Raw genomic sequence first — 16,633 nt, 5'->3', positions numbered from 1 at the left:
TGCTCAATATTATAACTGTATTCATCCTTCCAGGTTCAACATTTTACCCGTTCCCTAGGGAAATACCCTGCAGAAGGAAATGGCAACCCACTCCAGTATTCTTGCCTGGAAAATCCCATGGACAGAGCAGTGTGGCAGGCTACCGTCTATGGGGTCACGAAGAGTCGGACACGTCCGAGTGACTTCATTGTCTTTCATGTTAGGGAAATAGGGTAGTGTCTGGAAACATTTTGGTTGTCATAGCTATGGGGATGCTACTGACATCCAGTGGGTAGAGGTTAGGGATGCTGTTGAATGTCTTAAAATCCCCAGAACCAGCCCTCCCCAACCCCCACCAAAAAAAAAAAAAATTATCTGGTACCAAATGAGAAACTGCTTTGCTTACTCTGCCTATGTTTTTTAAAACGTTGACAGACATTCTATTATATAGCTGTTGTTTCTACTGCCCATCTCTTCCACAAGAAGTTAAGCTCTATGTGAAAAGGCAGACATTTTGTTTGTTTGCTAATTAAATAAGCATTAAGTGAATGAATAAATGACTGAATGGCAAAATACAGCAATTCTTGCTTCTGATCTGTTCATTAAAAGTTATAACGTAGATAATTTATCCATCTTTTATTTCATGCTGACAGGACAGGAGAACTGGGAAACTTGACGGCTCCTTGTAATGCCCACTGTAACTGCCTGCGATCGTATTATTATCCCGTGTGTGGAGGAAATGGAGTCCAGTATTTTTCTCCCTGCTATGCAGGTTGTACACAATCTGTTTCCAAAATACATCCAAAGGTAACTTGTGTTTGCTCGTTTACTACTGTACGAGGCAGTATGTTTATGTATTTCTGGATGCCCTTCTGTCTTCCTCCAGTGGAGTTATGCTATGACCAGTCTCTTTTCCCTGGCCTACCGCCTCCATTCAGAAGCCAGGCATAAAGTTTCAGTTGAGTGAAATGAGTCAGCTCTAGAGCTCTGCTGTACAGCATTGTACCTACAGTCAATAATAATGCATTATACACTTAAAATTCATTGTTGTTCTTGCTTTAATTTTTTAAAAAGGCCCCAACCTCTCCCATTTTTTATGCCTCAGATTCAATTACTGTCATGGCAGTTCTTCACATATATCTTTAAACATCACTTCCGAAATATTATTTACCTTTTTACATTTTTAAATTTTTTTTCAACTATACTGTATGTCCCTTGAAGTCAGGAAACTTCTCTTATTCTTACTAAGTACATTGTATATAATAAAAACTGAATAAATATTTGTTTTTAATTGATAAATGATGGACACATTAAAAAATATACAAATCACTAACCCATTCTCAAGTGCAAAGTTACTTTTGGTAGTGGATTAGAATGCATATTAGCTTACCTGAATATTATTTATTTTAAATTCAATTAAATCGTTTAAAAAAATCCCATAGAATTTTGTTGTACTACATCTACAATCTAAAAATTCTATCTTCATTAAATTTAAAAGCCTTGGGAAAAATAATATTCACATTACTAGTAGTACATAATAGGTTATGTTATATGTTAACAGATAATGTGATAACTTTGAAAAGATCTGAGGGAAATATATGATATAAAAGACTACAATGAATAAGATACATAAGAATTATATGACAAAACAGCACAATCTTGGTTATTTGAAATATGGATTAGTGATATGGCATTTTTTTTTCCTATATGAAGATAAGTTTAAGATCACAAAATTACTTCATATTTCTTTTAGAACTAACATGGATATCTGTGTGTGTGTGGTTATACATATTTATATGTTCATATATACACACACAAATATGTCTGTGCATATGTGTACCTATCTAATGATTTTGTGTGTGATAAATACATTGAACATTTATCTCAGCAGAGATGTAGGATTTCATTTTTCTGCTGGGGGTAAACCAGAATGTGGGAAAGAGTATACATTTTTTTCATATTATCTAGCTTCAATTCAGTTCAGTTCAGTTGCTCAGTCGTGTCCGACTGCAACCCCATGAACTGCAGCACGACAGGCTTCCCTGTCCATCATCAACTCCTGGAGCTTACTAGATTTAAAAATAGTTTAAATTTTGCTTATTAGATTTAAAAATAGTGGTATAAGAATATTGAAAATATGGCAGAAAAAAATGTGATAAATCATAGCAGGTTTAATAGACTTCATTGACATGTGCAGTTTTAATCCTTGGAATAAAACCAATTAATTAGATCACTACCATAAAGTTCCTATAAAAACTTAGGAAAGACATCAGGAAGATTTTTAAAGCCCCAGAACTGAGGTTTACCATACCTTCAAATCTGTGGACATTTGGGGAGGCTTTAGTTTCAAAACAGGTTGAAAAAATTAGGTATTTGTGTCAGTTATAAGGAATTAAATTCCACAAGTGAGCATGGTGCATATCACAGATTCAGAACTATCTAGAAGGTAAACTGTTTCTTTGAGAAGCAGATAAGTAGGTAGCTTTTTCCTGTATATTAAAATAATCAAAAAAATATCAGTAAGTGCTACTAATTAACTTCAGTTAGAAGATTATGATAAGGAATTAAATTGTTGGAAGGGTTTTATCCACATATCAAAATGTATAGACACAAATAACATCCTGCACAAGGAAACCAAAATAAATGAATAAATAAATAAGTAAATAAATAAAAAATTCTAATACCCAGAGCACACCTGAAATGGTATTGGTCATTTTGACATGGTTAATTCAATATTTGTATTTGTCACCATATATTATCATTACCGTTTTAAACAGTAAAATTGTCTTCTAGGGATTGTTTTAGAAAAGCAAGTTAGTTTGACTTCCAAATTTTCTATTTGTCCTGGTTTTTTTTTATGCCCAGCTAATCCATGTAACAACTCATTTTTTCACTGGATTTTTTAAATGAAATATTTTAGATAGGCAAAAATGCATTAATAATAATGTAATAAAGAACTGTACACATTTGTTCACAGAAATAGAATATATTTCATACCAGTAGTCTAAACGACAGAAACAGATGCTAACTAACAGCTATCTATATTATAGGCAACTGTATATTTTTTTATGTAAGGGAGTTGTAAAATTTCATTAGGATAGAAAATACTGCTTTCAGTTTTTCTTCTTAATATTTCTAAAGGCTCCATTATTTCATTATTTGATGTATCTGGTTGCTGAGTCCATAACAGTCATTTTAGGAGTGTCACCTCCACATCTGGGTTTCCTGAATCAGTCCCAGTGGTTTCTGGCCTTCGGGGCAATGAAAGCACTGATTCACCTTGACTTCTCTAGCTCTGCTCTGACTTTACTGTGGCCTTAAACATAGACAAAGATTTGTAGTGAGGATAAAGTTGAGATGTAAAAAGCCTTTGCAAAATGATTATGCCTCACTTTTCATACACCTGAATTATTTTCCTACAAAAGTAATACTTGTGATTTTTTTTTAATTTTTAATTTTATTTTATTTTTAAACTTTACATGATTGTATTAGTTTTGTCAAATATCAAAATGAATCCGCCACAGGTATACATGTGTTCCCCATCCTGAACCCTCCTCCCTCCTCCCTCCCCATACCATCCCTCTGGGTCATCCCAGTGCACTAGCCCCAAGCATCCAGTATCGTGCATCCAAACTGGACTGGCGACTCGTTTCATACATGATATTTTACATGTTTCAATGCCATTCTCCCAAATCTTCCCACCCTCTCCCTCTCCCACAGAGTCCATAAGACTGTTCTATACATCAGTGTCTCTTTTGCTGTCTCATACACAGGGTTATTGTTACCATGTTTCAAAATTCCATATATATGTGTTAGTATACTGTATTGGTGTTTTTCTTTCTGGCTTACTTCACTCTGTATAATAGGCTCCAGTTTCATCCACCTCATTAAAACTGATTCAAATGTATTCTTTTTAATGGCTGAGTAATACTCCATTGTGTATATGTACCACAGCTTTCTTATCCATTCATCTGCTGATGGACATCTAGGTTGCTTCCATGTCCTGGCTATTATAAACAGTGCTGCGATGAACATTGGGGTACATGTGTCTCTTTCCCTTCTGGTTTCCTCAGTGTGTATGCCCAGCAGTGGGATTGCTGGATCATAAGGCAGTTCTATTTCCAGTTTTTTAAGGAATCTCCACACTGTTCTCCATAGTGGCTGTACTAGTTTGCATTCCCACCATTTTTACTTTCCAACATATCATGCTATTATAGTATACATGTATATATATACATGTATATGTGTATACATATATTAAAAAGTTAATTTTTATATGTAAAATAACCTTTAGGATAATGTAATAACTTCTGTTTTTTGTTTATGGTAAATATGTCATCTTAAGATGGATACAGTTTCCTTTTTTAGAAAATTAAAGTAAAAAGTTCAGTTGAAAGCAGTATTTTTTTCCCCCAAACTCTTGTATTATTTAATTTTACTGTGGCAAACACTTAAAATGTTCTTTCAAGCTAGCATAGATAGTGAGATTGTCACAATGCATGCTTTTCTTTGTATCATAATAATGGAAAAGAAGAAAACTAGCAGGAAAACTGTTTGAGCATTTGAATAGTTCTATTGAAAGCAGTCTAGAGTGTGTGTGTGTGTGTGTGCACTCCACTGTGTCTGACTCTTTGTGACCCCTTGGACTGTAACCAACCAGGCTCCTCTGTCCATGGGATTCTCCAGGGAAAGATACTGGAGTGGGTTGCCATTCTCTCTCCAGAGGATCTTCCTGACCCAGGGATTGAATCTGGGTCTCCAGCATTGCAGGCAGATTCTTTACCATCTGAGCCACCAGGGAAGCCCCCTAGATCATCTAATAGTTATATTCTTGTCAATTTGTCTTATAAGACATGAATCAGTAACAGGTTACAAGTTAAAATCATAGACACATAAGTCAAATACAGAGTATTCTACTTTGTAAATATGGCCCTTTGTTTTCAGTTGCTTAATTTCTTAAGGGTTATCATTGTTTGTTGTGTTTGAATTAAGATTGTGTAAGAGTGTTTGCCATGTCTAGAAATCACTTAATTTGCAATGATAAAATATGTTTTCAAGATAAGCACTTTCCATATGTTTATGTCTAATATTTCTAGGTATATTATAACTGTTCATGTATTGAAGGGGAAATTCATATAACACCTACTCCATCAAGTGTTAGTCTTGAAGCTCAAGCTGGAAAGTGTTCAAGTCAATGTAAAAACTTGCCCCCATTCCTTGGCGTTTTCTTTGCTGCAATTGTTTTTACCTTCATGGCTGGTACTCCTATAACTGTGTCCATCCTAAGGTATGTGTTACATTGTGAAATTTGCTATCCCTAAGGCAACATGTTGAATGAAAAAGAAAATGGACTCAGGGATGCATTTGGGGTTTATATTGACTGTTGGTTCCATTACTAATTCAGCGCTCACTAGATCATTAGTTCTATGGCATTGGAAGAGCTACCTCATTGAACCTGAGATGTCTGAGGCTTTAATGAGATCATGGTTGTGAAAGTGTCTTAACATTACCTACTTGACATCTGTTCAATGCTGTTTTCTCTGCTCCTGTAATGAGGCTTCAGTTGTAAGCTGTGGTTATGATCAGTTGTATTTGAGTATGATGGAAATGGCAGTGCATTCCACATGTCAGAATCAGACTGACGGGCATTCTGCCTTATATAGTAGGTGCTGTTATAGTAAACCTTCCCATAAACAGTAAAAACGCTGCCTGTCACCAGGCTCTTCACAGTGTTTCATAGTTTCATTGCCTCTTCCTTCTTGTGTGTGTGTGTGTGTGTGTTAGTCATTCAGTTGTGTCCGACTCTTTTATTTTAATTAATTTATTTTTTTAATTAAAGGATAATTGCTTTACAGAATTTTGTTGTTTTCTGTTGAACATCAACATGAATCAGCCATAGGTGTACATATCCCCTCCGTCTTGAACCTCCTCTTTGCAACCCCACGATCTATAGCCCCCCAGGCTCCTCTGTTCATGGGATTTTCCAGGCAAGAGTACTGGAGTGTGTTGCCTTTCCCTTCTCCAGGGTATCTTCCCAACCCAGGGATTGAACCCAGGTCTCCTGCATTGGGACATGGATTCTTTATCATCTGAGCTATAAAATATTTCCTATTTGCCCTTTTATAAGCTCATCAGCCTTTCTTTTATATTTCCTAACAAACTAGTTTTTTTCCCTCTTCAGTCTCTGTTTCTTGATACTCAGTCACTACCTTTCCACATACTTTTTGACAAGTGGAAACTTTAGAGATTTTGTCTAAAAACATGAAGTAGTCTGTTAATATTACACCTATTTTATCTACATCACCATTTACCTACATATTTGTTTTTTAAAGACTGATCTCCTTTATCTCCTGTCTAACTCTCTTGTGTGCCAACATCATGTCTCATCCATCTTTGAGAGTTATTATTGAAAAGACTTATTGTGGAATCAAATTGAATATCAGAAACTGTTTTACACTGACTCTAATTTGTAATTTTAACTCACAGGTGTAATTTCTGTCTCAATGTTAGTAAGAGAGTAAGAATTATTTGCTTGCAACTTAAGTCATGTAACTTGTAACATACAGAATAATCAAATAGTCAAGAAGAAATAGTCTGGTTAATGAATGTCCTTTCTCCTTTATGTTTGGTGTTATTCCTACATATTCTGTGTATTTGTTAAAACTCATTTGACTCTCTTTGGTATTATTTGCACTATTTTAGTTTAGATAAAATTTTTCTTCTCTTACAATTCCAGAAAGGTTGAACTGTATATAAGCTGTTATAAATAATTGTTTACTTCCTATGTATAATGTTTGCTTTAATCTAGAAATGTTGAGCTCATATAAAAACGAATTTTCTCAAAGAGTAAATATACTATACAACTATTTTTTGTCTCCTATGCATTAAATATCTCCAGGTGTGTTAATCAAAGGCAGCGATCTCTAGCATTGGGAATACAGTGTACATTGCTTCGATTATTAGGTATGTCATCTTTCTAAGTGCATTGGTAACTGCTGACTATTTTTATTCCTTACTGTTATTGATTTATTTACTTACAATATGTGCCAATAAAACAATTAGTTTATTTGTAGTGGACAACTACATAATTGTCTTTGAAGAAAACTATCTTCCACTATTCAAGATGTAGTATTTATATATCACATAAAAAGATATAGACTTTACTTTTTACCTGATTGATTACCTGTTGTTTCCAATTCTGTTGCAAATATAATGCTAAAGAGTACATTATATTTATTTAAAATATGACATATGATCACCAGCACATTTCTAACACAGCACAGTAAAAGACAAATTTTTTGTTTATTCACATAAAACCTACTACCAACATAAATTATGATAAAATCTTATTTATTGCCATTGTAATTCCTTTTTCTCCCTGTATTTAACTCCATTTGGGACATAATCTTCTTGCATTAGCAGTGAAAAATAATGAGTTTGTATGTTTCAATAAAAACTGTACTGTAAATATTGTGTCTAGTTAAAAATTGATGAAAGAAATAACTTAAGCCCCGCAAAATGTAAGATTCAAGATATAGGAAGAATAATAAGACAGAAACATAATTATTTGTGTGTATAATTTTACATATAATATTATACACTGCCGGGAGCCAGCGAGAGGCACTCCACTCATGGCAAAGGTCATGAGGAAGGAGGCTCGGCATACGCAAAGGTGGGATCGAGCCTCAGGAGTCCCCCTGGATATTCTCGAGCATCTACCCCCAAAATACCAGAGTCTGCCTACTTTACTGCTTTGTGCTCTCACCTCTGACTTTACAGGGGGCTGTCCCCCACCACCATCTCACTCTCTCTGATAAAGAGTTAACTTACAGCTCCAGTTAATAAGTTCCTGGGCATTAGGAGTGTTTAAATCCAAACCCCTCAGATAGTTCTCTAACTCGCCTGACAAGTTTACCCGGACTCCTACAGCTATGCATACGATTGTTTACAATCTCCCAGCCTTGAGAGGCATGGGAAGCTTAAGATATTCAAATAGCATAGAGCCTCTCAGAGAGATAGAAACTGTCAGAATAAAACTAGTAAAAGATTTCATTGATGAGCCAATGCTTGCTAAGTTTCCACATCCCCTGTATTGTATCCTTGAATGTGTATTAATTAATATAGTTGGTATGTAGAAAAAATAAGTAGTGGCCTTGGTGTTAGCAACTTTAGACCCTTAAAGTAATAAATTCTTCCCTTTGTTGTAAACCCACTGCACCTCTGCCCTATAGGAATGCAACTTTATCTAACACCTTCGGAGGATGGCGCCAAACCTTAAAATAATTACTCTTAGAGAAAATAAGTCTTATGGTTGACAAACCTTTGTCAAGAGTCATAAAATGTTAATAGGCCTTCTGGCCAGAAGATGATGTAAATCACCTAAACCATTTGTATAAGATAAGTTTGCAGAAAAGAAACTCTGGTTTTCGATAAGGATCAAAGACTGCTGATTTTGTATTATTTCACATCCCCTATTATCCTCTATGTGTAACTTAGGGTATAAAAGCCCCTGTTGAAAATAAAGCTACGGGCCTTGCTCACCAAAGCTTGTTCTCCCCATGTCATTCTTTTTCTCAATTTCTGTCTGAAGTTTCCAACTGGAGCGTGGAGGTCCTCTGCAACCATTTATTTGCCTGGGCTCCTAAGACCCATTTGAGAAGGTGTCTAAGGTGGGGCACCTTCCGCTATTCGAGAGGCTATGCGGCCTCCGTGGTCAGAGCTAACCTGGTGTCACAGGTTATATTGATTTTCCGCGTAAACCAAGCTACTCAGCCTCTTTTCTCCACTGAATTTTCCTACTGAGCTATCCTCATGCTATTACTCTTTATATCTCCAATTAATATTTAAATAAATCGCCGACGCCGTCTCTCCTTTGAATACCCTGGATACACATAATGTTACAATTGTTTATAAAAATGAAAACCAAAAGCAGGGAACATTAGAGATCCCCTAGACCAATTTTCCCCTTTTTTGATGAATAAATTAAGGACCTGAGAGATGCAGGGATTTGCCCATAGTTGTACAATTAATGGTGAACTCAACATGTTAGTGTGAATATGTTTGTGCATGTACACTCCCATGCACATACATGTCAGTGTATGTATGTATATACAGTATATATATATATATATGTATACTCACACACCCATATTACTTTACATGCACATGTACACATATACATACACATAATACATATGCTGAAGTTTAGGAGACTTATTCCATGCATCAGATATTTATTTTGATTTTTTAAAAATGTAATAGGTAATTTCAAAGACATTTATTAGAAAAGCAATGAACAAAAATATTTCTTTAAATATTAACCCATTAACATTTATTAATGTTTTATTTATTTAATAGCAAATAATATATTATTTATTTATTATATATCATTTATTATTTATTAATTAATAAATAAAGTAATATTTATTAATGTATTAATCTAAATAGATTAATAAGATGTTTATTAAAATAAATTTTGAATTGACTAGAAATATATAATAATTATCTATAATTATTTTAGAATGTTTTATCTGTGTTTCTTTATATTCCTATCATGTGCACATGAACTGATTCATTTGTAGGATAGACAGATTAATACCTGTTTCCCATTTATGTAGAAAATATATGTAAAAAACCCTGTTACTGTAAACTATAACCTTCACTCATGTATTTTACATGTGATTTATTTTAGGCACCATACCTGGACCTATTATATTTGGCAGCACAATAGACAGCACATGTATTCTCTGGGATATTAACGAATGTGGAAATAAAGGAGCTTGCTGGATTTATAATAACGTCAGGATGGCCTATATGCTAGTGGCCATAAGTAAGTGGTGACTTCTTGATAACTTTGCAGTAAATGGATTATGACAAGAGAAAAGATATCTTATTGTTTCTTTTAGGTTTTGACATGTTTTGGTCCATGCAGTTGGACTGTCCTTTAGTCTTGAAGCAGAGAACAGTTATCAAAGCATGTTTTAAAAGGCCATGTCTAGAGTCTGTGAGGCACAGTCCAAGATAGAAGGGAGTAACATTTTAGCTGTCCTTGCATCACATATTATATAATTTTCTTTTAACAATTTTTCTCAAATTTTTTTGGAAAGTACAACAAAAAGCTAAAAGAGAATTCTGAGAAACTGGAATGACTGTCATCTAAGCACTTGGGCTTTGGAGAGCACATAGAGCCTAGGTCAGGATGTATTCTTGGCTCTAAGGTACTTCCTAAGAGATCTTTTTATGATATAACAGGTTAGCTGTTATGTTTAACCCATTTTGCCTTCAGTAGATAAAATTAGAAAATTTAAAAACAACCTAAGAAATTGTGCTTAGTTGCTCAGTTGTGTCCGACTCTTTGTGACCCTGTGGACTGTAGCCCACCAGGTTCTTCTGTCCATGGGGATTCTCAGGGCAAGAATACTGGAGGGGGTTGCCACGCCCTCCTCAAGGGGATTTCCCAACACAGGGATTGAACCCAGGTCTCCTGCATTGTAGGCAGATTCTTTACTGTCTGAGCCACCAGGGAAGCCCATGAATACTGCAATGGGTAGCCTGTCCATTCTCCAGGGGAACTTCCCAGCCCAAGAATTGAACCAGGGTCTCCTGCATTGCAGGTGGATTCTTTACCAACTGAGCTATCAGGGAAGCCCATTATTTCTCCTACATGTGTTTAAATTCAGAATATGCTGTCTGAATTTATAATGACAGAATAATAAATTATCCACTGAAGAAATAAATACATAAATCTAGGAAAACAATAAGATGATAAATATTGACTAAAATCGGCAAAATTAATCTTCCCATCACTTTTACCTGTTAAGAAACATTTTTTATTCAGTGTATTTTTATGTTTAAAAAATTATTTAAGTGGTTATGTTTATACTTTTTGACCAAAAATGTAGATAATTAATTTTTCTTTTACCTGCTGCTACTGCTGCTAAGTCACTTCAGTCATGTCTGAGTCTCTGCGACCCCACAGACAGCAGCCCACCAGGCTCCCCTGTCCCTGGGATTCTCCAGGCAAGAACACTGGAGTGGGTTGCCATTTCCTTCTCCAATGCATGAAAGGAAAAGTTAAAGTGAAGTCGCTCAGTCATGTCCGACCCTCAGCGACCCCATGGACTGCAGCCTACCAGGCTCCTCCGTCCATGGGATTTTCCAGGCAAGAGTACTGGAGTGGGGTGCCTTCTACTCAGTGATAAATATGAGAATTCCTCCACCAGAAACATATGTACCTTTAAATATTCCAAAAATATTATAATAATAGTACCTATAATTAGTATAAATCTAGAAATGCTTAGCTCAATGAGTATTTCTGTTTCTCAAATACCCAGTTTGAGTAAAATATTAACGATTAATACAAATTAGTTACTGCAAAAACTACAATGTGAGGTCATTTAATATATTTAGTTAGCACTTAGATGCTTGTACTCTGACCAGAAATAGTTTCTTTAAAGAGAAAGAGCCTCTTTTTAATTTTTAAAACTTTGGTAAGAAAGGTGATATTCTTTCAAAGAACTCTCAGAGTTCTTTGAAAATAAATTGAAGCCTGTGATGTGAATCTAAATGTTTCATATTTTTAGTTGATGCTTAAAGGTAAATTTTAAGTATTGAATATTATATATTACCAAAGAGACTTTCTCCTAAGAACTCTGAAGCTTTTTTTATTTTTAGAATTACTTTTCATCATGGACACAAAAATGTTGCAACTGATTATTCAGGTTCAATGATGATGTAAGCTATCAGTATCTTTCCTTGGTTAAGAATGTACATGCTGTGTATGCTATGCTATGCTGAGTCCCTTCAGTCATGTCCGACTCTTTGCAACCCTGTGAACTGTAGCCCACCAGGTTCCTCTGTCCATGGATTCTCCAGGCAAGAATAGTGGAGTGGATTGCCATGCCCTTCTCCAGAAGAATGTACAATCATAGCCAAAAATAGAATAGTTATTGTATATTTTCGTTGTTTAGAAAAAAGAATACTCATTCATTGATTTGTAGATGATGTTCTATTGAAAACTATCACCTTTCTTACTAAAGTTTTAAAAATTAAAAACATAAAACTAATTGCCTGTATACTCCTTTTTTTTACATGAAAGTGAAAGTTTCTTTATGTAGTGAGATTCTATTCATGAAGAATTTTCAATGAGGATCAATTTTTATAATAATTAAAGCCTAAAATCCATGATTAATTATTGTTTTTCTATTTAGGTGTTATTTGTAAAATTATCACTGTTTTCTTCAATGGACTTGCAGTCTTTTTGTATAAACCACCACCATCAGTCACAGATGTGGCATTTCAAAATCAGAATGCAGTTTTGACTGCGGTTTCATTAGAATGTGATCTCAACAAAGCAGGGAATGACGGATGAAACAGCAAAAGAGAAGATTGAAAATCGGCCTGCATTTGTAAGAATTCATGTTATCACTGCAGCATTAACTATCCAATATGGGCAATCATATTTTAGAAACTGGTTTTTTATAATTAAATGTGTTTCTTTTATATGTATGAACTCTGAATTTGTTTTTGTTTTAATATAAGAAACAGACCTGTGCCTTCAAAGCCCATCAAAAGCGTCAGAACACACACACACACACACACCACACACACACACACACAGATGAAATCCCCAGCTAATAAACAATACTAGAAAGAAAAAGCCAATGTTTGCTTAACAGTTTACATTTTAAAACCAAAGTGATGTTTCTATCCCTCTTACAACTTGTTTTATTTTAATTATCATTGTCAGTAGTTTGGCCTTTTTAAGAAAATTCATGGTGTAAAAATTTAAATATATCTAGTTTAAGTTCTAAGTTTCAGGAATTATTATTGAAAGAACATGAATTTAAAACCATTTAAATAATATTATTTGTTTTTACATTTATATGTACTAGTCTGTCCTTGATTTATTATAGACAGTTAGTGAACTGTTAGAGTGTGGGTTACTTATCTTTTTTGTGTCCCAGTACATAGTGCATTCAGAAATATTGGCATTCTATACACATATCTTCACTTTAACTCAAGAATTCCAGGAAGTGATTTGTTGATATTGCTGATTTTTAACATTTTTATTATTCTGTGATAGTATTATTCAGTTCCATGTCTTCCAGAGGAAGGTGCCAGCTTCAGTAAAGTGCCAATTAGATAGGAAAAGATTTCTTTTTTTTTAAAAAATGGCTTATGTCCATTTTATTGATTTTCTTTAAAAAGCTTTCTTCATGAACTATGATCAGTGTTTATATACTCAGTAGCTCAACTTTTCTCGTTTGAAAAACAGATCACCTAGTACATTACTTAGCACATAAGCAGTGCTTTGCTTATAGTAGGCATGTATTATTGTTTGGTTAAAACATTAAACTGTACTTTTAACTAATCTGTGTATTTAAAGATTAAGTATTTCACATATATAGCATTATAATTCCATTTTTTCAGCTCAGACTTCAGCCAACTTTGTGTACTCAGAATTGTGGAGGAAATACATCAGTAAACATCAATAGAAATAACTTCTACCTGGTCAAGAACTTTACTGATTAAGAAAATTATTGAAGTTCATACCCATTTGAAATTTCATAAAATAAGGTTACTGGTTTGATAAGACTCATTATCAGCTTTTTCCTAGGTTAGCTGTTTACAATCAGTGTTTTATTGAGTAACAAAATGGGTAAAGGCCTGATAGGAGACCAGGATCAGAAGCACTAGTAATTCACAGAATTTTGAAGAGTTATATTTTGTGGTAATTGGTGGCCAGAGGCGATTCAAGAATTGAGTAGCATTTATAGATTGAGATGCAAGGAGTGAATTTGAAGTGAGGCAAGCAAGCACACGTGAATATCAGGTAATTGGAGGAGCAGTGGGTCACTCATCAGAGAGACAGATCTACTTAAACTAGGAACACGTAAACGCCAAAGGCTGAAGCCAGAATGGGTGGTCAAAAACCCAGGTGCTTGAGAAACAGGAAATGCGTAACAACCAAAGAGACAGTTCACAGTAGACAGGGGAACAAACACGTGATACTCCCAATTCAGAAGCAGTCTCCCTCCTACCCAGCCACACACACACATTTTAGATTATTTTTTTAGTTTGGCTGTATGGGTTTTCGTTGCTGCTCAGGCTTTTCCCTAGCTGCTGGGGGCAGGGACCACTGTCCAGCGGCAGTGCTCAGGCAGGGACCACTCTCCAGCAGCAGTGCTCAGGCTTCTCATGGGGTGGCTTCTCTTCCTGCAGAGCATGGCCACCTGGATGCACTTAAGTACTGCAGATCCAGGCTCTAGAGCAGAGGCTCAACAGTTGTGGTAGGCGGGCTTAGTTGCTCCGTGGCATGTAGGGTCTTCCCGGACCAGGGATTGAACCCATGTCACCTGCATTGGGAGGCAGGTTCTTTATAATGAGTCACCAGGGAAGCACCACTCAGACACATTTTAAATGTTTCTTAGAGCTAAGGCTAAAGGGAGATTTTAGGCTTTTTATATCCTATGTGTGGGGCTTCCACAGTGGCTGAGTGGTAAAGAATCTGCCTGCCAATGCAGGAGACTTGGGTTCGATCCCTGGGTTGAGCAGATCCCCTGGAGAAGGAAATGGCAGCTCACTCCAATATGCTTTCCTGGAAAATCCCATGGACAGAGGAGCCTGGTGGGCTACAGTCCAGGGTGTCACAAAAGAGTCGGGCGCTACTTAGCGACTAAACAGCAGTGATCCTATATGTGGAAGCTGGGAGCTGATTGGAAACATTTTCTAGATGTGAAATAATGGCAAATCCTCAAGAACTCATTTATAGAGTGGAAACAAAAACTATAAAATGTATTAGTCTAAAGCCACTTGAGAGAAAAGAAAAAAATCACTCTACTCATAGAAATAGTTGAATGAATAAGTCACTAAATGATTGGCATTCACAATGATTTTTAGTTATAAAGGGTTTCATTGTGTTCAGCATACTCAATTTTATTAGACGATAAACATTTTACAAAATTTGTAATGAAAATGATTAAAGTGAAAATAATTTTGGCACTTCTGAAAGAAGTCAGACTCATTTATAACATACATATTTACAAAGAATACCTCCTCTTACGCTAGGGCAATATAGACACTACTATAATTTTTAAACATTGTTTATTTTTTTGAAGTTACCTAGATTATATGAATTAGTATAATGCTACTTTTAGAACATAATTTTTTATAATATGTATTTTTCACAATTTATAATGATTTTTAAATTTGTAATTTGGTGATTTTTTTTGTACATAATTGAAGGTATGTCAAAATTTAACATTTGAATTTTCTTAATTGTAGGAAATACAAATGTAAAACCTTTATATATGGAAAGAATTGTACAATTGTTTAGCTGTATAAATTGGAGGAAAATGCAAATAAAATTTTAGCTCTATTTTTTCAATTTTTATTATAAATAATTATGTGAAAACTATATATTTTAAAATATCAATATGTTTGTACTTGTTTAAGTGTTTAATCTTATTAAAGTCACAGATTTAAAAGTATGATTTATCTCTGTTTATGTATATGCACACATTTGTTGGTTGGGAGAGGGAAAATCTGACCTGTTTAACTTGCGAATGTAATTCACTGCAATGATTTCTGCTGTCTCAGTGGATGTATTTAATTCAGTATAAGCCATTCATTATGAAATATATACTAAGATTCTTTCACACAAAAGTTTCCATGTAAGGCAGATGAATATATAGGATTGATATAATAAGGATTTGTGTTAACAGATGGTTTGTTTTGAAGTATCTGACACCAAAAGTAATGTGTCTTCAAAAGGCTATACATTTAATTCATCATGGATTATCAAGATACTCAGTACAATATCTTTAAAGAAATCACATTGGTCATTAATTTGAGATGTAATGATGTTTTCCCTTCACTTTAACACATTCAGGTTCCTTTAGCATTTTGTACTCCAGACAATAACATTAACATGTTAAATGTGTTGTTTTTCAGTCACTCAGTCATGTCTAACTCAGTCATGTCATGACTGCAGCATGCCAGAGTTTCCTGTCCTTCATTATCTCCCAGAGTCCACCCAAACCCATGTTCACTGAGTTGGTGATGCCACGCAAACATCTCATCCTCTGTCGTCCCCTTCTCCTTTTGCCTTCAATCTTTCCCAGCATCAGGGTCTTTCGCAATGAATGAGGCAGCTCTTTGCATCAGGTGGCCAAAGTACTGGAACTTCATGTAAGTGATCTAAAATAACTAAGCAATCAGAATCAGATCTGGTGAAGTGGATCAAAACATTTTAGTAGTTCCCTGGTGGTCTAGTGGCTAGGATTCAGCACTTTCACTGCCGCGGCCCGGGTTCAATTCCCGGTCAGGGAAGGTTGATTACTTTTTCTGTGGCGGATTCATTTTGATATTTGGCAAAACTAATACAATTTGTAAAGTTTAAAAATAAAATTAAAAAAAAAGAAAACATTTTAGTATTTTAGCATGATTGCCGGAGAAGGCAACGGCACCCATTCCAGTACTCTTGCCTGGAAAATCCCATGGACGGAGGAGCCTGGTAGGCTGCAGTCCGTGGGGTCGCTGAGGGTCTGACACGACTGAGCGACTTCACTTTCACTTTTCACTTTCATGCATTGGAGAAGGAAATGGCAACCCACTCCAGCGTTCTTGCCTGGAGAATCCCAGGGACGGCGGA

At 35.2% G+C, this 16,633-nt stretch overlaps 1 protein-coding gene and 1 non-coding gene across 2 annotated transcripts in view; both read left to right on the top strand.

Moving 5' to 3' along the window:
- The window catches only part of SLCO4C1 (solute carrier organic anion transporter family, member 4C1), a gene marked incomplete at its 5' end in the record, with an annotated part of 86,672 nt that extends 72,364 nt beyond the window's left edge, over positions 1–14,308 (top strand). Inside the window, 5 exons of the mRNA XM_010832004.1 lie at positions 633–786; positions 5,076–5,266; positions 6,878–6,942; positions 9,671–9,808; positions 12,189–14,308. Of these exons, the coding sequence (XP_010830306.1) occupies positions 633–786; positions 5,076–5,266; positions 6,878–6,942; positions 9,671–9,808; positions 12,189–12,349 (709 nt within the window). The remainder of the gene's footprint in view (positions 1–632; positions 787–5,075; positions 5,267–6,877; positions 6,943–9,670; positions 9,809–12,188) is intronic.
- A 1,931-nt stretch (positions 14,309–16,239) lies between these two features.
- TRNAE-UUC lies at positions 16,240–16,311 on the top strand. Its single transcript has one exon. It is a non-coding gene; the product is annotated as a tRNA-Glu (tRNA).
- Positions 16,312–16,633: the final 322 nt, after the last annotated feature.

The sequence above is a fragment of the Bison bison genome, unplaced genomic scaffold, assembly GCF_000754665.1.
Source record: "Bison bison bison isolate TAMUID 2011002044 unplaced genomic scaffold, Bison_UMD1.0 scf7180017864533, whole genome shotgun sequence".
Taxonomy (NCBI): domain Eukaryota; kingdom Metazoa; phylum Chordata; class Mammalia; order Artiodactyla; family Bovidae; genus Bison; species Bison bison.
This window is presented reverse-complemented; position numbering and strand designations above follow the sequence as displayed.